At 47.1% G+C, this 21,266-nt stretch overlaps 2 protein-coding genes across 2 annotated transcripts; both read left to right on the forward strand.

The window, feature by feature from the left end:
• Nucleotides 1-41: 41 nt before the first annotated feature.
• Nucleotides 42-11,536, forward strand: TBRG4 (transforming growth factor beta regulator 4). Its single transcript, XM_078606501.1, has 12 exons — nucleotides 42-143; nucleotides 1,671-2,233; nucleotides 2,487-2,654; nucleotides 2,952-3,140; nucleotides 3,500-3,671; nucleotides 4,444-4,601; nucleotides 6,056-6,166; nucleotides 6,837-6,981; nucleotides 7,902-8,195; nucleotides 8,984-9,095; nucleotides 9,196-9,310; nucleotides 10,211-11,536. Exons 2-12 carry the CDS (start codon nucleotides 1,739-1,741, stop codon nucleotides 10,310-10,312), a joined length of 2,061 nt encoding a protein of 686 aa, XP_078462627.1. The 5' UTR covers nucleotides 42-143; nucleotides 1,671-1,738; the 3' UTR covers nucleotides 10,313-11,536.
• Nucleotides 11,537-13,164: 1,628 nt separating this feature from the next.
• Nucleotides 13,165-21,192, forward strand: LOC144727271 (glucose-6-phosphatase 2-like). The gene is made up of 5 exons (XM_078606024.1): nucleotides 13,165-14,373; nucleotides 15,949-16,058; nucleotides 17,313-17,424; nucleotides 17,988-18,103; nucleotides 20,065-21,192. Exons 1-5 carry the CDS (start codon nucleotides 14,156-14,158, stop codon nucleotides 20,619-20,621), a joined length of 1,113 nt encoding a protein of 370 aa, XP_078462150.1. The 5' UTR covers nucleotides 13,165-14,155; the 3' UTR covers nucleotides 20,622-21,192.
• Nucleotides 21,193-21,266: the final 74 nt, after the last annotated feature.

A 21,266-nucleotide genomic window follows, 5' to 3' on the forward strand; every position in this document is an offset into this window, starting at 1 on the left:
CGGGGGGGGGTTGAGAAGGGGGCGGGAGTTGAGAAGGGGGCGGGGCGGCGCGGCAAGAAGGGGGCGGGGCGTGGCGACGTGACGTCACCTCCGCCGGAGCAAGCATGGCGGCGTGTATCGTCTGCGCCAGGGGTCACTTGCAGGTACGGGGAGCAAAGAGAACGCCACTCGGCTCGCTTTGCCACAAACCCCCTCCCGCCTTGCCTTGTCTGCTCCGTCCGCTCCGCTCGGCTCTCTAACGGCGCCGCAATTGGGAACTCGCTACCGGCAGCGCGGGCGCAAGCCCCGAGGTTTGCGGGCACGTGGGTGAGACCGCCGGTGTCGCGGAGAGGTGCCTTGGCAGCAGCACGTGTCCTGGAGTCGTGCCGAGGACCCCAGCGCACGGAGCCCCCCACCCCCCCCCCCCCTAAGGCCTCCACTGTGGGAGCCGTGGGGTTCTCTGTCTACGTGGGGTTCCTCGTGCTGTCGCTATACCCCACGGCTCCCCCCCCCACCTCTCTCGTATTAGTCTCTATGCCTTTCCGCGTTGTCATCGTGACTCGCCCCGAGTCTACGTTGCTCCCCGTGTATTTTTCGTAGCTTCCTCTAGAGTCGTGGTCCTCTCCCCTGGGGTTCTTGTGGTCGACAAGTTGATGTCTTTGGGTGGCTGTGGCTCCCCCCCACGGCGTCATGCGCGCGACTTTCCGTGACTCCAACAATGTCCCTCTTGTTTCAAGTTTCATTTCAAGTTTCATGTATTAAGGTATAGCCCTGTGAGCCATTCGGCTCTTGAATCGGATGCAACCGCAACAAACAAAAAAACTAAAACATGAACAAGAAAACATCTTAAAGTGACTATGTGCAAACAGAAAATCCAAGAAAAGACAGCTTACATGGGCTTTACATGGGTTCAGCTGGACTCCGTAATGGCTCTCCCACGCTTTTTCGTGATGTCCTCTGTGTCCGCTTGAGTTGCCCTGGCTTGTTGTGGCGCCCTCTGCCCCCCTGCCCCCCGTAGTTCCAGATTGGTAGGTTCTCTCATTAGAAGCGAAGTGACCTAAACATGCTTTGCACCGATATTTGGTTCAGTCCGGAGAGCAGACATATTTCTAGATGATTCTAAATATTACCATTTTATTGCGAGATGTAGGCACAAATCGCATTTCTAAGTAGTACACGTTACATGACGCCACCACAGGAACTAAGTCTAATTGTGAATTCGTTCGTGTTGTGGTCAGGTTGCATTTGGTAGTGATGAAATTCCCCTGCGTTTCAATTCACTATCTGGTTGGAAATACAATTTAAATGCAAGCTGTTCCAAAAATATTGCCACAATACAGTATGGTTGTTGACCTTATTCAAAGAAACAATCTTAAGCTCAAATTTGATGCATTTGTAAGGGTTTGTCTCAGTAATAGTAATGTTCAATTACTGTACTAAAAATGTTATAATGCAAACGACAGTGAGATGCTGCACAGCCTTAAAATGTTATCTTTTTTTTCTTCTAAGTTCATGGCAACATTGTGTTTGTTAGCCTTGTTGTAACCATGTAAAATCATATAGCTATAGCTGGTTTATACTGGACTGAATTCAATGACCTGTCACTGGAATAAACTGAGATATAATGACAGGAGTGCGTTTGATTTGCAAGCCATGTGCCTCCCACCCTATTTTTGCCATTTCTCCAACAGATTTAAGCATTGCAGGAGGCTTTACCACAACCAATAAGATACCAAATCATCGATCCTGTGCCTCTGCAATGTCTCTGTGCCTAATGAACCAAGCTGCCAGAATATCGGTCCAGGGTTTGAATCCCATGAGAGCCTCCTTAGCCCTCCTTCGGGTCCAACGACATCACAGCTCGGTGCTCAGAAACCTTAAGAGAATTGAAGCAGTTGGTCAAAGCAACACGTCCTGTGGGAACATCAGAGCGTACAAATGGGCACACACAACTGTTGCCATTGGTGAGCCACAGAATGAAGATTCTTTGGGGAAGAAGGAAGCGGCTCAGGATGATGTTGGAGAGCAGTTGGAGGAGGAGGAGGATCCTTCGAAACGTCAAGAAAGCAAGAGGCAAGCGCCTCGTACGGTGGAGCAACTTCTTGCGCTGGCCAACACCAAGGACCTAATTCCATGGCAAGCGGCGGAGGCTGTGTCACAGCTAGGCCTAGCTGTTGGAAGAGATCGGATCCTGAAAGAGCAAGTCACTAGTGACCCTCGCCTCCAGTATCTTCTTAAAGCTGCTGAAAGCCAGGTACATTTTTCTTGCCATTTCATTCCATAAAGGTTTTGTTGTATGGCTTTAGACAATTTGAAAAATTTGGCTTGTGTCTTGAAAGTAAAACATACACTTCCTGGTTGTGTTTGATACATGGGTCAGTAAAATGAATGTACATTTTCTCAAGAATTTATTTTTCGTTTGCACATTGGTTATTTCGTTGAAAATAATTTCCAACAATTTGTTTATATTTGGACAACTTTTTAAGATGTTAATTTTTTATCGACAGATATCCTCCGTCGGGAACAGCTTGCTGCTGGGTATGCTGCGCAGTCTGCAACTTCTTTTGAACAGTGAAAAAAAGGAAACTGGCTCCGAAAGAAAAGGCAAAACCGAACAGATTATCCGCTCTTTAGAGACGGAGCTGCACTTCCGATTGCGTCGTTTAAATTTTAAGGTAAGAGTTTCTGAGGCGTTTTCTTGCGCAATATATTGCACCAAGTATTGCTGTATCTCAATGCATTATGTATGTATGTTGAACTTCTTTCGCACCATACCTAGCCAACTGCTAAGTGCTAATCAGAAAGACAACAAACTAAAAGCGGTTCTCAAGAAATTCGTATTCAATCTATATTTAAAAGTACATTGCTCCAGTGGCTTCACAATAATCAGCATTAGTTCCGATAAATTGCACGAGGAAATCATATCCTTGTTCATGTCGAATGGATGTTTTTTTCTGTTTGGTGGGATGCAGCAACTTTGCACGGCAGCAGTAATATACTCGAGGAACGCAGATTCAGAAGCTCGGAAGGCGCTGTGGACAGATTCGGTGAAGCACATCGAGCTTCGCTGGACCGAGATCCCCGACGCACGGACGGTCACCCTGCTCGTTACACGCATCGGTAGTATTTCGCCCGTTTTCATGGAAAAGCTCGAAGAGAAGGTGAGGCCTTTGCTGAAATGGTTTGTGTTACTGTAGCCATCCGATTTGTTTTCAGGCTGAACAGCATGTTCAGCGTGTTGTTCAGCGGTGTCCGACGCCTCGCTCGGCGTGCTGGGAGCTCTTCGGGGAACTGAAGTGAACTCTGTTCGGTTCCTCAGCACGTGCGGCGAAGCGTCGGACGTCATGCTGAACAACACAGTACAACCCAAAACACGAGAGAGCTGTACAACACAGCCATGCAAACCCGTGTTTGTGTACCTGGAAATTTGACATTTTAAAAAAAAATGGAAGAACTTATATTTTTTTCGTGAGAATTGATGTCACAGATTTGCTTTACCGGATATTCCTGTGTGTTGTAGGCGTTGGAGTTTGCAGAGAAAATGACTCCTTTGGAGGGGAGCAAAGTGGCTTTGGCATTTGCTTCTCGGTCTCGCCGTTCGGTGTCACTGTTCCGTGCGCTGTCGTATCACTTCACCCGGCGGCGAGTTAACCACGAGTGCAGTGTCATCCTCGACGTGATCCATGCCTTTGGTAAGATTTGTCTATTGCTCCAACATTAAAAGCCCTTGTTGGTCTGCTGCTGGATATATTCCTCCTGATGCCGTGTCAGTTATAAGTATTGTTTGACCATACTTCACACTGGTTTGATTTTTCCTACCACTGGTGTTAGCTGTGGTCAGGAATCTAAATTAAGTCACCGGGTTCATAGTGCAGCGCACCGCTGTTCCTCCCTTCTGTAAGTATTATAACTATAAAAATGTTGCAGTGGATTCTTCATCATCTGCTCCATTTGTTATTTTCTCCCCCACTTCCTGCAGCCTCTTCTCCCCTCACTCCCATTGCCTATTGAATGCTTCAGACCCGTCCGTGTGTAGGTGTTTGCGATCCTGCTGTGTAACTCTCCGATGTCTTCCTGGGTTGTACCGCATGTTGTTTGGCATCCTAGAGATTTATTCTGTTCGTGCTTTTCATATTTTTCCCAAACCATCCAAGCACCTCTTCTTAAATGTGTGCGCCTTGCATATAATGTTATATTGGATATAATATTGGCATTGGGCAAGTAGTTTTTAATGACAACTCTTTTTGTCTTCATTTTTGAGGCTTAAAAGATACTCTTAAGAGGAGTTTTAAGTCATTGAGTGGCCAGAACATAATGTTACATCACACGTAACATGTGAAAATGTGTACCGCATGAGGGCGCTTGTGAGACACAGAAACAAAAAAAACGTAGTGCTTTGTAAATGCAAAGTTATCTTCTGTGCATTTGTTATCCCTCTGAATAATACCTCGTCTGTCCTTCCAGCCAAGGTAAACTTCGTTCAGACCCAGGTGTTACAGCGGCTGTCAGGTGACCTGCTACCTCACGTGCCGAAGCTGAGCCCATCTGACATAGCAAGAGTCGTCAAATCCTTGAGCTACCTCAAGTGGCTGCACATACCGCTCTTCGAGGCATTTGCACAGGTACCAAAATGAGCTTTGCAAATCCTCCCGTGCAACTACTTGCCAATAACATTTTTGCGTTACTGCATTAGAATAACATTTCGATTGAAAGCTTTCGTGACTGCAGGGATTCATCTTCTTGGTTCTTTCGGTAAAGTCACGTAGAAGGGAAATAATAAAATAAATAAATAAAGCCCAATAAAATACAATTCTCACGACGTTTCGACAGACGCTGTCTTTCCGACAGACCTGTTCTTCACCTGAGGATGGCTGCTTTCCTTGTGGCTGAAACGTCGTGAGAATTGTATTTTATTATGTTAAATTTTTATTATTTTATTATTTCCCTTCTACGTGACTTTACCGAAAGAACCAAGTAGAATAACATTTTATAGAAGAAACGTAGCAGTGTATTTTACGTAAATTGTGCGAGATAGACCAGCTGCCGTACTGGCATTTGATCGTTTGTTTTTGAAGTGGATAAATAATCTAAGTGTGTTGTTTTACTTATGTATTGCTTTCGCATCTTGGACATTATACATATATTGCTGGACCTGCTTCGTTAACAAATTCAACGAAGCAGATCCACCAATGTTATAGATTAATTAAGGTAAAAGATTCAATCTCAGATGTTACAGGAGGATCAGTCCCATGAAGGTCTTGTGCCAGGACGTATGTACCTTTTGTGCTCACAGAATGTCCCTACATTTTAGTTGCATTACAAATATACGCCACGAACGTTTGTGAAACTTAAATATATAAATGTGTCGTTAAAATCCGCCACCACCCGACACAGCCAACTAGTAAGGGTTGTCACGTAAACAGAACGTGGCCAATTCGTCACTAGTACAGCACACTGGTGTGTTTGAGAGCCAAGCCACAACATTTACACATATATTTACGCGATCTAACCCAAAAAAACGTATGGGTGATATTGGTCGCGAAAGCCTATATGTTAAACTGTTTGTTAAACTGATTTGAAGCTTTCGTGGCTGCAGGAATCCATACTCTTTGGTTCTTTCGGTAAAGTCACGTTGGTAGAAAAATAAAATAAAAAATAACATCATGTCGTGATATATTAATAATAAAAAAATAAATATCACGTCGTGATTCCTTATTTTTTTCTACCTACGTGACTTTACCGAAAGAACCAAAGAGTTTGTTTGTGAAACTATTCACTCGTTGTGACGTTTTTAATGTTTTCAGAGTCCAGTAGAGTTGTGCAGTAATGTTGCTTCATTATTCATTCCTGTAATTGTCTTGCAAATGAGACCTATTCTGCTCTCTTGAGTTCTCACCTGGTTAAACAAAATAACTAAAACGTGCGATTTTTACATGTGCTGAAAAGCACCCTGCCTTCATAAACTTAACTGCTTCGCATGCACAGTGGCTGGGATTTATTATGCTGCTTATCACTTGAGGGATGCAGCTGCTAAGTAATCATTAACCAGTTCCTCCTTATTGTACCTTCCATGCAGAACATCAAAAAAAACTCTGGCAGTTTCTCGTCGGTACAGCTCTTCAGCATCGTTCAATCGTTCGCCCGTCTGAACTACACGGCGCCAGAAGCCGATCCTTTCTTTGTGCAGGTACAAAGTGGCCTTCAGTGCACATGACAATAGCCTGACTACCGCTTTGCATTGCACATTTGAGCCAGGTATGTATGTATGTATTGTGGCATAGTGTAGTAGCATAGCGCGGGCTACTGGCAGGAAAGGGGGATCTGCGGCATATGGCAGCCCTGACGTCAGAAGGCCACGTGATACACCAGAGGGGGATCTAGGGGAAAGGTCACAGAAGGGGCACACCAGGAACCCGCCGGTAGGTTCCAGAAAGGGGGCGTGGCCGGGGGCGTGGCCAGGGGCGGAGCGAGGCCACGCTGACAGTATAAGAGGGGCCCCTGTAGGTGACCTCGGGGCTGTTGTTGGAGTGGGATCCCCCGTCGTGTTGCTGAAGTCTTCGTCACCGTTCTTCTCGTCATCTTCACCATCCTCCTTGTCGTCATCGTCTTCGTCTTCACCATCTCGGGGCGCCACCAGTCAGGCAGCCTACCGACTGCCCTGACTGAGGAGCGTCGCCGGCAATAGACGGACTAATTATGATTAAGAGTGTTGACCCCAGATGGTGCTCGTTAATAAAGAAGTGCCTCCAAGTCTTATCGCCTCCGAGTTAGTCGCTACATACGCATGTTGAATTTCTTTCGCACGGTCCGTAGCCAACCGTGCTGAATGCTCTGCGTGCGATACCTCGATCTGTCAGGTGCACTCAAGCCTGGCGGAGACTGCGGAACATCTCGACACTTACGCGCTTATCGACATGGTCTGGTCTCTCTGCATCCTCGGCCAAGCGACGCCGGTGCTCCTGTCGCGGGTCCTCCAACAGGACTTCTACACCAAAGTGACAGGTGAGGCGCTAAACCAGCAGGGAACACCAGGGTGCTGTTGCCATGGCCTGTTCTTTGCAGAGGTCGCAAACGGGTTTTGATTCCTTACCCGTAGCCGTACCCGGCCGCACTAGGGTCGCAAACGGGTACCCGTACCCTAGCCGATACCCGGCCGGGTACGGGTAGCCGGGTATCGGGTAGGATACGGGTATCGGGTACCCGATTGCGACCTCTGGGATGAAGCCATGTTGCAGGCGCGGGTGGGTTGATTCTAGGAACTTGAATTGTGAGAAGAGACAATACGTTGGAAAATGAGTGACAAACGGTTACTCACCAGTGACTCACGGCCTACCCGTACCCGGCCGCACCAGGGTCGCAAACGGGTACCCGAACCCAGCCGGGTACGGGTAGCCGGGTATCGGGTACCCGATTGCGACCTCTGGTTCTTTGTCAACAGCAACAAGATTACAATTGTTCAAAATTGCATTCCCTGAGAGGTTCAAAGCCAGCAGTGGATTGACCGTAGCTGATGATAATCTGTAATTAAAGCTGCTCTGAAAGCGATGATCCAAAAACAACGGCAATAACATTTTACTAGACCAAATAAAATAGGTGAGAGTTAAATGAGTCGGGTTTATGAAGTTGAAAAGGCATTTGACTAATCCCATACTATGTGTATATATGTCTCATATCCTTATAAAATCGTTCCTGTGTGTTTTTATTTCATGATTGTCAGATCTTTATAATCTCTTGATTTTGTTCTGTCTTGTTTTAAGTGCCACCAATACATTCGGACTGAATGTATTATTAAAATGTCATAAAGTGGAAAATCAAAGTATATGGAAATGTATTTCAAATATTGCGCATTGAGAGATGATCTGAATTGCACATTATAATGACCCTGATGGCCATAACGGCCTGTGATTTTTATCTTTTTTCAGAACAGCCATCGGTTTATTCCCAAAGCTATATCCAGAAGCTCCTGCATATTAACAGCACAGCCAACCTGGAGTTTCCTGACTACCCAGGACCCTTCCTGCCCTCAAATGAACTGCTCCACAAGTTGACGGTGCCACCTGTCAGCAGTGCATCAGTGTCACACCCCACCAAGAGCAAGCAGCAGGAGATCACCATGCAATCGGACATTGCCCGGTCCCTGGCGACGCATATTGGTGCAGACGCGAGCCAGGGCCATATGCGTGTGGGCGTAGAAACGATCTATGGCTGGACGCTGGGTACGTGAACGCAGCGCTGCTGCTGTCCTTTTGCACTCGCGCTAGTCGCGGCCGACGCGGCCCAGCCTTGGCCCGTTCGCCCGCCTGTTAGTGTTTGCGGTTAAAATCCGGCAGGCCGCTCTGGGTAATGCTGTGGGCGTGTTAACTGTTGATATCCTGCGACGTCATTGGACGAAGAGTAGGCTGTGGTCAGGGCCGTCCATAGAGGGGTGCGGGTCCTGGGGCAAATCACACTGTGTGGGCCCTCCTCCCCGACGCCTTTAAACTAAACCGGAAGTCAAAGCGTAGGGCCCACAAAAGTTTGGGGCCCTGGGCAGTCGCCCTGATTCGCCCAAACCCAAGGGATTGGCTCTGGCTCTGGTGCTCCTGCTTCGAAGTTACTTGGCTGGCAAACGCATGGCAATCGTCGCTCCCCGTTGCAAAAACTTACCACGACCCTCCTAAAAACGAATATTGAGACTCCTTGAGGCTTTTCTCTGCAAACAAACATAATTAAAATAATACACAGGAACAGGGCTTCATTTCTCATTAGACATTTTTCAGGTCGCTTTTAGATTTGAGTGAGTGGCACGTAACTGGTAGCAAAGAGTCACAACGAGCGGAATACTGGATGGCGTGTGCCGGGCGCAGTAATATTTCTGGGTTCGTTGACCCGGACAGACCCGGCAAATTAAGCCCTGCTGGGAATAATTCGGTTGAAATGTTCGCCGCCTGTTTGCGTAGGATTACTCTATAAGCATGTTGCTTAGCAAGCAAGGAGCTTCACTTTGTTTTGTTTATGTCTACAGATGCCGAGACACTGATTGACAAGGACTGCAAATCACTCCCAGTGATTGAATATGAAGCTCCCCACCTTCCCGCCGCAAGTGGCACCAAACCATTGCCAGCGGGGGCACGCAGGTAAAGCTGCACGTGCATTCAGACGGAGTTTCACTTTGTTCACCTGAAGGGCATTTTACATTCATATGTGATCTTCTTGTAATGCTCTTGTCGTTGGCAGGCTGGCGTTCCTTGCTTTGGAGTATCCCAGCTTCCTCTTGAGCAGCAAGAACGTCCTGGGGAAGTTTCAAATGGCTCGACGCCACATTTCATCTGCTGGCTTCCTCCTGGTCGAGGTAACGTGCGATTGATGATTGGTTTTTTACCCTTCTATCTGGCAACAAAACTGACACCTTTTTTTACAAGGAGCCTAGTCTCACATGGGTTGGATTAGATGATGCCAAAAGGCGCACAACTCAGAGAAAATGCACCATCAGAGTATGAGAGCTCGGGGTAAGCATTTACACCATTGGAACCTCATTTGCCAGTAAAAAATATGATAATTGTTTTTTTACCCTTCTATCTGGCAACGAAACTGACACCTTTTTTACAAGGAGTCATGTTTTGTTTGCATAGACCACAATACCTGCAGTCATAATGCAAAAAAAAACATGCCAGATAGAAGGGTAAAAAAACAATTATCATATTTTTTACTGGCAAATGAGGTTCCTATGGTGTTAACGTGCAATTGTCAGACACCACATCTGTCCCGTGTTGTTTGGCCCTTTTGTGAAGCTTAGCCCCAGGGGGCCAAAAGGTCGATTCACTGCTTTGCCCTGGGCAGTGCATAATCCGTACTGGATCAACCTCAACGCTCACGAACCATCCCTGACTGATCGCTGATCCGGAGCTATGCCGTCATGGTCAGCACGTCGAACTTGCAATCTAGAGGATGCTGGTCTGATTCGATCTCCTGGCGCGGCAGTTGAAGCCATGGGCAAGTTTTGAAGGCGTCTTGCCAGCGTTGAAGTGTCAGCCAAAATATCCATCTAGAGTAGAGAGGCTCTCTAAAGCTCCTTGGAGGCTGTTCTGTAAAGGCAGTGGTGTGAGCAGTGATTTGCTGGGATGCACATTTTATTTTTTACGAAAGATTTTTTACAGAATAGAGTATAAAAAATTGAACTAGCCGAAAATTACCCCACATCTTGCTTATCTTATTTTCATGTCCGATGTTACGCGTGCTGTGGTTGTTACAGATCCCATACTTTGAATGGTTGGAGCTCAACTCGGACCGGGTGAAAGTTTCCTATCTCAAGGATAAGATCAGCAAAGCGATTGCCGAGGACATGGCCAAATAAAGAAGTGCTGCACTGAGAATACAGTTTGAGTTTGTTTTTGGTTTTAGATCTGCTGGATGATGGGTAAATTATTATTGGTTCTTATTTTAGTTTTGCATCGGGTAAAGAAAAAAGGCACACGACCAACCACATTCTCTCGTCTTGAGTGGTCCTGTCGGGGATATAGGAGTGGAGAATTTAGAGTCCTCTTTAAGAGCTTAAATATGCCGAGCATATTTGCAGTTTCAGCCCCCCCCCTCCATCTAAGGTAGGCGAAGTGGTCGATGAGGGCGACTGGGAGAAGTCATGTAGCGAACCAGACAAGGGCACGCACTTTGCCTTGAATTGGATGCTAATGCTTCGATGATAACACAAGTTGCCCTTGGTAGAAGATGCTGTTGTGCATGAGTGAAACCAACTTAACTAGGCTAAAGCCTTTCAGATTTGTGTTCATGTATACTGGTTTTGTCAACGCGGGTATTTAAACAAGACGTGTGGCACAATCGCCATCATCTTTGGTCAAGGTCTATCCACTGCTGAATGAAGGCCACCACATGTTGCCGCCATAACCTCATGGTTCTGCCTTAACCACAATTCATCTCACTCCCAACATAATTTGAGCTCATTGCTGCCATTCCATCGCAAGTCTTCTCCAGCAGTGTGTCTTGCCTGATGCCACTTCTCGGCGGTCGAGGCAATTCCTCTGCTGAATCCACGTGCTCCTGTTCCTGTGTCTCGGTGCAATTCTGAGAATGCATCTCCGCGTTTATGTGCACAATTTTAGCCTTTTGTTCATTACGTTTAAAATGTTCTCCGCTCCTAACGACAAGTTCACTCAGTGTTATCCACCTCTATGCCCCCCCTCCCCTCCTCCCCGATTAAAGTGATACTGATTTGCCACGTCTAAAATGTTCCAGTCAATTAGGCTTTACATGGCTAATGGAGCTCAATTTATCATTTTTACGTCATTGCATTTTTTTAAGGATCATGGGTATCAGGTGCAAATTATACACGACGCTTGCATGGCAAGTAAATCAGTTTATTGATATAAATTTCTGCTGTGGATGTCAGCCAGGTCTGGTTGTGAGGATTGTACATTGTTCCTGGTCAGTTCTGCTTTGGGAATGCTGTGTAGTATATATATGTACAACTGCATTTATCCCGTAAGGAAATATTGTGCACATATAACCTCTGTGGGAAAAGAAAAATATCAAGAAATATAAAATAAACATGTATTTGTTTTTAGTCAATTGTGTATGGTGTGCTTATGTTATTTCAACTATCTATTTTATCTATTGCTGTCTATGTATGTATGTTGAACTTTGAACCGTACGTAGCCAACCATGCTAATTGAAGGTGCGGGGGAAGGACAACAAACTAAAACACAAAGTTAAGAGCTGGTGTAACCAGGAGGTTCCTCCCGGTAATAATGTCTTCTGGATATAATCATGGAATAGCATGGGTGACATTCTTTGTAATGTTAGTGACTGAGGACGGGAAGTGTTGGCGATTTACATTATTTCTAGATTTGAAGCTTTCGTGACTGCAAGGAATCATATTCTTAGGTTTTTTCGGTAAAGTCACGTAGGTAAAACATCTAAATTAATGAAAATAAAATAAAAACAAAAATCACGACGTTTCGGAGGCAACACAAGTCTCCGTCATCAGGTGGGACCGTCACAGCCGAATTAGCTGCATCACTTGATGCCTCCGAAACGTCGTGATTTTTGTTTTTATTTTATTTTCATTAATTTTGATGTTTTACCTACGTGACTTTACCGAAAAAACCTAAGAATATGATTTACATTCTCATTTGTCAATTTCAATGACATTCTGGCAATCGGCTGACAATCTGTGCCCCCCCAACATGCCCCCCTGCGACTTCACCCTCTCTCCCCTGTCACCCGCTTGCATAACCGGTGCTCGGGCGGTAGTTTCATCACCCTTTGCTTTAAATCTTCCAAAATTAGAGAAAGTATAATTAACCCCCAGTGGATCGGTTGACACCATTCGCAATTCAACAAAAAATGTGCGTGTCAATGGGGCACTTTCTTTTTTGGAATAGATTACGGCAATGGAGCCATGTGCGAGCCAGGAGAGACGCAACGCCAGCGCTGTTTTGTGTGGAGGGGGCCACCGGTCACACGAGCTCACAAGCCGGCCCCACACGCGACGTGGCAATGAACGACGACGAAAACCACAACAGCAGGTCCACAGCCAGGATTTGCAATGAGCTCAGATTCCACGGCGGCGGGATGGAACACGTCGAGAGGGAGGCGTCGTCGCGCCGGATTTTCCCCGCCGAGTTTCAAGTCTTAGGAGGGGAAGTCCTGCACCGCTGGGATGTTTGACCAGTGCCGAAGAGAGGACGTTTGGTGTGGAAGGAAAATTTAGATTATCTGGATGTAGCCAACTAATGAGTTGGTGGTAAATCAATATAGATCGGCTTATAACCCAACTTTCTGGACTGTGATCTGTCTATCTCCGGAATCATGCAGGTTAAGAGTCGTACAAGGTTATGCGTCATCCGCCAAAATATAATGATTCTCGTTATTACTGGCGCCGTGCTAATTGGGAACGTGTTTCGGTGACTTGTGAAGTCAATTTCGGAGCAAAGCTAACGCTTTGTACCTGATGGCTTCTACAAGTGCAATTTCTCGTACAAAGTAACATCGTTAATGTTGTTACATCTTGATTTGAAGCTTTCGTGACTGCAGGAATCCATAATCGTTGGTTCTTTCGGTAAAGTCACGTAGATAGAAAATCAATAGATCACGACGTTTCGATCGCAACACAAGTAACAGGTGAAACGAACAGCCTGTTATGATTGTTACATTTTTAAATTTCAATGCTGTGGTCGTTCTGTGGCTGGAATAATCCTGCAATATTGGAATGTGGAATTTCCACAACTAACGGCCACCAGCGGGCACGAGCGCTTTCCCCTTTGCTTGTTGGGGCAGGGAGACAATGACGATTTATTTTTTCAACTGGAATAAAATTCGCCCAAAGGTCAGTTTTTTTTTTGCCAAATCATCATTCAAGGCGGGCACGCATGTGGCTGATGAGCAATAACTCCACGTCCGTATTATTTACACGCCGCTCCTAATTTTGAAGAGAGGAGAAAAAAAACCGGCGCACAGAGACGCACTGTGGATGCGATGTTTGCGCGCGCGCACGCACATGTGCGAATGATTTGTCGGGCTACGGTTACCCTGCCGAGTTGGGCATGCGTGGCGGCGGACGGGGATGAATCCGCGCGTTCAATGAGTCGCCCTTGGCCACTCGTTAAGACCACGCGCCCATGATCGGTGAGGGGGTGGGGGGCGTGGAGGCACCGTCCCCATATATCGCGGCGCAGCCTCGGACCCAGACCACTGACGGAGCGCCGGGTTCCTTCGGTGGCTCCAGCGCGAGGCTGCGCGGTCGTGGGTGGCTCGGGGAGTTCGGCAAAAAAAGAAAAAGTTTAGTCGTAAACAAAAATATTCACCGTCGTCAATATCATCGGCCGTTGTCTGTTCACCGCTGGATGAGACCCCGTCGGCAACATTCACGCTCCAGTGCTGCTGCCATTCCCACAGTGCTTGCTTGACAATACTTCACCAGGCGGGCTCGTGAAGGGAGTTTTAATGTCCACTTAGATCGGTAAGGATTTATTTATGTTGTGCCATTAGCTTCGCCTGCAACTTGACCTGCGGGAGGAAGAGACTCGCAACGCTGAACGATTCGTCTTCGTTCATCGGCAGTGCTCAAGCACGGGTCGCGAGTTCGATGGTTGCGTAAGGCAGCTGGCGTGAGTCCTCCCCGCAACACCGCACAAGCACGCTCCCTCGAGCACCCGTCTGACCAACCAGCTCCTCCGGCAGGATGGACGCTCTGCGCGGCGCAGGGGTGCAGGTCACGGTTCTCTTCCAGGGCTGGTTCGAGGGCATCCACGAGGTGATGCACCTCATGTCCAGCCTGGGCGACATCCGCAGCGCCTACTTGCTCTACTTCCCCATCTGCTACCACCTGGCGCCACGGGTCGCCGCAAGGCTGGTGTGGGCTGCCGTGGTCGGAGACTGGATCAACATGATTCTCAAGTGGTGAGACGCGGTTTTGCGTTTTCGCCCATTTGGCAGCCGTCTTTCGGGAAGGGGGCGTGGGGCGGAGGCGGCTGGGTAAGCGAGCACGCAGCCCCTCGAAGGGTTCGTCGACTCAAAATCTCGGCTACGTTGGTCGGGAGAGCCACAGTGCAAAATAAGTACGAGCCTATATATGTTTGTGCCCTCTACACTGAAAAAATTGCCATCGCACCATAACGTGTAAAATAGATTTCTAGCTCGTCGGATTCCTCCAGAAAAAAAAAATTCTGATTCTGTCAACCAGTACCGGATTATCCTAGTAGCAAAAGTAGCTACATATGTAGTAGCTACATGTGTAGTCGCTACGTGCCCTGCACTTTCAATGGTCCCGCGCTAAATGCTTTCAAGCTATCAATTCCGGTTCAGTGATTCTGCACTTGCTCTATTACTATAGTACTGTACTGCCTTCAAATTTTACGAATGACTGGGTGTTTAAGGTTTAGCGATTTGTCGTATTATCCGGCTGTATAGCAAATGAAAAAATATAATTACATGACTTTGTAAGTAAAAAATGTGTGTGTTTTAATATTTACGTGCTTTTTTATTTAGGGCCCCTTTATAACATATCCTACACGCCCCCGCACTAGCTTAATCCGGCACTGCTCTCAACCTATCATATATTTCCTATGCTAACGGCAAATACGGTGTGGGTTTTTTTTTTGCATTTGTGATTTCTCACCACTGCCAACTCGCTCCTTGCTGCACAGGGGGCTACAAATGCCGTGCACCAGTGCAAAGCCAGAACCGCTCGGGTCTGGGTTAGAACTTTGTGTTTTGTCGGTTGCCCGTGATTAACCCGAATTCTCAAGGAGTAACGAGGTGATGGCCTCAGTCTCTAAGGCAACGACGACACGTTCAACGGTACGTTTGTTTTCTGATTCATTCTGCTTATTTTTTTTAGCAATTGGGGCTAAAGTGGTTTTAATGCCGTATGACACACGCCTGTATGGGAATGGCAATGTGTGGGTGTGCACCATCCTGATGTGCTTAATGGGACATGTAAGAGGTCTTAGAAGTGGTTGTGCGATGACATATTCAAGAGAGGGATGGAATGCACATTTTTATGTTGTTCAATATGAATATATTTTTCTCATAAGGTGATAATTTTAATTAACACAGTGACTGGGAAATTGGAAGGTGCTACTCACAACACTACTCATATCGCTTGTATTTCAGATACAGTACTTAGCTAGGCTCTGTATCACACACGAAACTTTAACATTCGTCCATCATATCAATATTCATCTACTGGACATCTGTAAAAAATAAGAGCTTCATAGCTCATCGGATTTCTCCAGGATAAATAAAGATTCAGATTCAGAAATCCCCAAGCATTTCTTTACTTAACACAGTACACATATCGGATTAATAATCTTAAGAATAATACCGTAAAGAAATCCTTTCATATCGAAAAATTACAAAGCACTGTTTTGTGACGCCGTGTGACGAGGGGGGGGGGGGGGTCAAAAATCGTCCAAAATCGCGTGACGTCATTCATGGACGGCCCCCAATCGGACTACATCTTATTGTGCGCAGGGTCATCTCGGGACAGAGGCCGTACTGGTGGGTGCTCGAGACGCAGTACTACGGGGACGCCGCTCCTCCGCATCTCAACCAGTACCCCATCACCTGCGAGACCGGCCCAGGTATGGGGGGGGAGAGGGGGGGGGGGGCTCTCACCTGCTACCTGCACGAGGACGCCACACCGGGAGAAGCGATAGAAAATTCTCGAAGACTCCCTGGGTCTGCTGTGCATGTTTGTGTGTGCTGGACGTCTTTTGCACCGTGCGTAGACAAACCTGCTAGGTGCGGGGGGATGATGAACGTGTTGAGGAGCCGTGCACGACGCGTGGCTATGTGGCTGGGGGGGGGCTGGTAGATAACGCGCCACAATGCGACTGACCGCCCGTGTTGTTTAGTTTTTTTTTGCATCGCGCTACGATACTGACAATGCACAGTTCAATTCCTTGGCCCAAAAAAAAAAAAGCCTCGACAGAAGGCACGTGGTCATCTTCTTGGTTCTTTCGGTAAAGTCACGTAGGAGGGAAATAATAAAAAAATAAAACATAATAAAATAAAATAAATTATTTCCCTTCTACGTGACTTTACCGAAAGAACCAAGAAGATGAATCCCTGCAGTCACGAAAGCTTTAAATCGAAATTTAAGGAACGTGGTGTTTAAACTCGCCCTGTGTATACCCTGAACGTGTCTGATCCTCGCCACTGGTGAGACAAAAGCACGTGTGGCGCTAGCTTCAACAACCCTCGTGTGCCATGCTGGCCGTAATAAATTCTCAATAACATAAAATAATATATCTATATATCCCTGCCCCATGTGTAATTGGTTTCCGTGATGTATATATTGGTGTGGGTGCGTTGGCGACATTTCCAAGACGATTCATAAAGCAGACACGAGTTGAACCCGTGTTGGGTTTGGTCCGGTCACGCTGCTGCGTGAATCCGGGATGAGCTCACGATTCATCTTCTTGGTTCTTTCGGTGAAGTCACGTAGAATGGAAATAATAAAATAATAAAATAAAACATAATAAAATAATTCTCACGACGTTTCGGCCACAACGCAAGTAGCCGTCCTCAGGTGAAGACCAGGTCTGTCGGGGAGACAGCGTCCACGATTGTCCGATTTCCAAACAAAGCCGGCCTTCAGCAAAACATTTTCTTGCTGTGGTTTTCCCACCTGATGACGATTGCTTGTGTTGCAATCGAAACGTAGTGATTTAATTTAATTTATTTTATTTTATACCTACGTGACTTTACCGAAATAACCAAAGAGTATATGGATCCCTGCAGTCACGACAACTTAAAATCTAGATTAAATCCGGCCTGCTGCAAAATGCCCGCGGGAACGCGAACGTGCGCGTGTCTTCGTGCCGTGGTTACAGGTACACCATCCGGACACGCAATGGGCTCTGCGTGCGTGTGGTACGTGATGGTGACGGCCGCTCTGGAGAGCGACCTGTGCACCAAGCGGAAACCCTTCTCGGACCACAGGCGGTGCGTGGATAACAGTATTACAGTTTAACACGAAGGCTTTCGCGACCAATATTATTCATAATCAATGTTTTTGGGTTAGATCGAGTTACTTATAAATGTGTCGTAACCCTCCACCACCCGACACGGCCAATCAGCAAAAAAAAAAGTGTCATGTTGGCAAAAGACAAATAGTTCACTACTATAGCCCACCGGTGTGTTGAAGCGTGAAACCACAACATTTACAATTGTTGTTGTGGTTTCACGCTTCAACACACCGGTGGGCTAAAGTAGTGAACTATTTATCTTTTGTCAACGTGACATTTTTTTTTCTGATTGGCCGTGTCGGGTGGTGGAGGGTTTTACGACACATTTATAAATAACGCGATCTAAACCCAAAAACATTGATTATGAAACAGTATTACATCTGACGCCGTGACATCGAAGCGCGCCGCACCCCCCCCCCCCCAAAGCACGGGGCCCAGGGCGGTCGCCCCAATGATTCACCGTAGCCCAGGGACGGCTCTGTGTGCAGCGATACTTCACTGCTGAGTAAGGCTTATTGTTTGGTGTCTATCGCCCCGCAGGCTGTGTCGCGTTGCCCTCTGGCTGCTCTTCTGGTTCATCCAGATCAACGTGTGCGTCTCCAGGGTGTTCGTTGCCACGCACTTCCCGCACCAAGTCATCCTCGGACTGCTGGGCGGTAATGTTTGCGGCGTTTGCCCGCTGCTTTCGAATCGAAGCACCAGGGGAGAGCAGCGCAGAAAGGAAGCGAATATCCTACAAACTACGTCTTTCGCTCGATACAAAAATAATAACAACAACATTTACAAAAACATACTATTGGCCAAATCATACTCTTTAGTTCTTTCGGTAAAGTCACGTCTTCAGGTGAAGACGGGCGCTTGTGTTGCGTCCGAAACGTCGTGATTTATTTTGTTTGATTTTTCTACCCACGTGACTTTACCGAAAGAACCAAAGAGTATGGACTCCTGCAGTCACGAAAGCTTCAGATCAAGATTATTGGCCAAATAATTTAAGCAAGGCTCTGATAGGCAAGTATTGAAACTCCACTGTCATAGCCATTATTAATGAGTTGTTATTATTCCCATTCAAAAGAGACGGAGTTATTATGATCAGTGGCATGGCTATTGGTCGTGGTCGGTTGGCTAATTGCTCGTGGGGTCGAGCTGTTTATATATTCACTGGATGGTAAACTGTTTGAGGTCAGCGGAAGGACGAGCATTCGATTAACTGGGGGTGCTTCATCCACAAAATGTTTGCGTCTTCCTCACCGCTCGAACGATGCACTTTTAAATAATCTCGATTGAAAACGTATTTCTTTAGAACTGCATTTTCTATTTAATTGCGTCGTCCCTCCCCCCGCGCCTCCGATCAGCGCGTTTGGCTACGTACGGTGCGAAAGAAGTTCCACATACACACATCCACCCATACACTCTCCGGCAGAGCTTGACATTGCAAGACCCCGCGGCCCCTGACGTGTGAAACACACGCCCCCACCATCATCACCATCATCATCACCATCATCACCACCATCATCATCACCATCATCATCACCATCATCACCACCATCATCATCACCATCATCATCACCATCATCACCACCATCATCATCACCATCATCATCACCATCATCACCACCATCATCATCACCATCATCGCCATCATCATCACCATCATCACCACCATCATCACCACCATCATCACCATCATCGCCATCATCATCACCATCATCACCACCATCATCATCACCATCATCACCACCATCATCATCACCATCATTATCACCATCATCACCACCATCATCACCACCATCATCATCACCATCATCACCACCATCATCACCACCATCATCATCATCACCATCATCACCACCATCATCACCATCATCATCACCACCATCATCACCACCATCATCATCACCATCATCGCCGTCATCATCACCATCATCACCATCATCGTGCTGCTGCTGTCAAACCCCAACGATGGTTTCAAATCGGTGTGGCGTAATCTCACACTGATGATGTCTTATCGGCGAAAGTGACCGACCCTCCACCCCCTCTCTGAAAATGAGCTTCGAAGCACGCAGCGGTGTGGCGTATGTGCCACGTTTGTTTGCGACGATGATGATGAAACTGTAATTATTGCCGATGACTTCGAATCAAAGTGGCTGCCGAGCAATTGCTGCCGCAGCAAAAAAACTGTTTTAAAAGTCTAAAGTCTCTGAAAACGTAAATTTCGATTTAAAGCTTTCGTGACTGCAGGGATTCATCTTCTTGGTTCTTTCAGTCAAGTCACGTAGAATGGAAATAATAAAATAATAAAAATAAAACATAAGAAAATAATTCTCACGACGTCTGCTTGCGTTGCGGCCGAAACGTCGTGAGAATTATTTTATTATTATGTTTTATTTTTATTATTTTATTATTTCCATTCTACGTGACTTGACCGAAAGAACCAAGAAGATGAATCTCTGAAAACGAGTGAAGAACATTGATTCTAGATTTGAAGCTTTCGTGACTGCAAGGATTAATATTCTTAGGTTTTTTCGGTAAAGTCACGTAGGTAAAACATTAAAATTAATACTCACTCGTCGCCCACCGCTCCTCGGCGGCGTTGACTTAGGCCCCCTTCCCTTCCCAGGGATCCTCGTGGCCGAGGTGTTCGGCCGCGTGCGCCTCATCCACGGCGCGCGGCTGCACGCGCACGCCGCCGTCTGCGCGCTGCTGCTGCTCGTGGCCCTCCTCGTTCACGACGGCGCCGCGCGCCTCGCCCACGTCGACGTCGACTGGTCGGTGGAGCTCGCGCGCAAGCGCTGCCTCCGCGCCGAGTGGGTCCACGTGGACACGACCCCCTTCGCCGGCTTGGCCCGAGGGCTGGGCGCGCTCTTCGGCCTGGGGTTGGGTCTCCACGTGCGCGACCGCTTCCTAACGGGAGCCTCCTCCGAGGTCGGCGATGAGAAGGAGGAGGAGGAGAGGGTGGCGGCGGCATCGCCGGCGTTTCAAGGCTGCTGCATCGCCGCGTCACTGCTGGCCGTGCACATCCTCGAGTGGATCGTCCCCATGCCCCAGAGGGCCGGTGGTCTCTTTTGCTTCGTGGCCTTCTGCCGCAGCGTCCTGGGGCCCGTCGCCGTGGTGGCCGCGACGCCCTACTGCGTGCGCATGCTGGTTGAGCCATTGGCCAAAGTGAAGGGGTCCTGATGGCCCAGGTTGCTGAGGACCGGCCTTGTGTCTGATCGACTTGAATCGTAGCTCTTTTTCGTCGTTTTTTGTTTTTTTATAACGTCATCTTCGATATATGCACACCTTAAGGTAGGATGTCTGGGAAGGAGGTTTTCAAGCGAGGCTTACTGCTTTCATGCGTTGAGCGTAATAATGTAATTGTCACGTGGATGATCGTTTTAGTTCTCGTAGTGTGGAAATTGATAGTAGTTGTGATTTGCACATTGTGCGCGTTATATTAAATGCCTTGCAGATGTCCTCTGCACCATTTTGCCATGTGTTATTGTTACATTTTCGTATTCCAGGTCTGCCTTAAAAAAAAGAGACGTATTGTCTCCAAGGGCTCTCACTTGATTCAACGTGAAAGGCTACCTAGCCGCTGCATATATATGTTAATATTTAAAAAAAAAAATATTCCGCTTGCGCCTATACAATTGCTACAGTCGTTGTTGATCTTCTTGGTTCTTTCGGTAAAGTCACGTAGAAGGAAAATAATAAAATAATAAAAACAAAACTTAATAAAATAATTCTCACGACGTTTCGGCCACAACGCAAGCAGCTGTCTTCAGGTGTAGAACAGGTCTGTCGAGACTGCCTTCTCGACAGACCTGTTCTCCACCTGAA

The sequence above is a fragment of the Lampetra planeri genome, chromosome 1, assembly GCF_965212315.1.
Source record: "Lampetra planeri chromosome 1, kcLamPlan1.2.h2, whole genome shotgun sequence".
In the NCBI taxonomy this organism is placed as follows: Eukaryota; Metazoa; Chordata; class Hyperoartia; order Petromyzontiformes; family Petromyzontidae; genus Lampetra; species Lampetra planeri.

Excerpts from the sequence above, each read along its gene's own strand:
- TBRG4 (XM_078606501.1), top strand. The coding sequence starts at position 1,739 with ATGTCTCTGTGCCTAATGAACCAAGCTGCCAGAATATCGGTCCAGGGT. Across the intron at positions 2,655-2,951 it reads TGCGTCGTTTAAATTTTAAG|CAACTTTGCACGGCAGCAGT; the intron begins GTAAGAGTTTCT and ends GGTGGGATGCAG. Across the intron at positions 6,167-6,836 it reads CCGATCCTTTCTTTGTGCAG|GTGCACTCAAGCCTGGCGGA; the intron begins GTACAAAGTGGC and ends TCGATCTGTCAG.
- LOC144727271 (XM_078606024.1), top strand. The coding sequence starts at position 14,156 with ATGGACGCTCTGCGCGGCGCAGGGGTGCAGGTCACGGTTCTCTTCCAG. Across the intron at positions 17,425-17,987 it reads CCCTTCTCGGACCACAGGCG|GCTGTGTCGCGTTGCCCTCT; the intron begins GTGCGTGGATAA and ends ATCGCCCCGCAG. Across the intron at positions 18,104-20,064 it reads CATCCTCGGACTGCTGGGCG|GGATCCTCGTGGCCGAGGTG; the intron begins GTAATGTTTGCG and ends TTCCCTTCCCAG.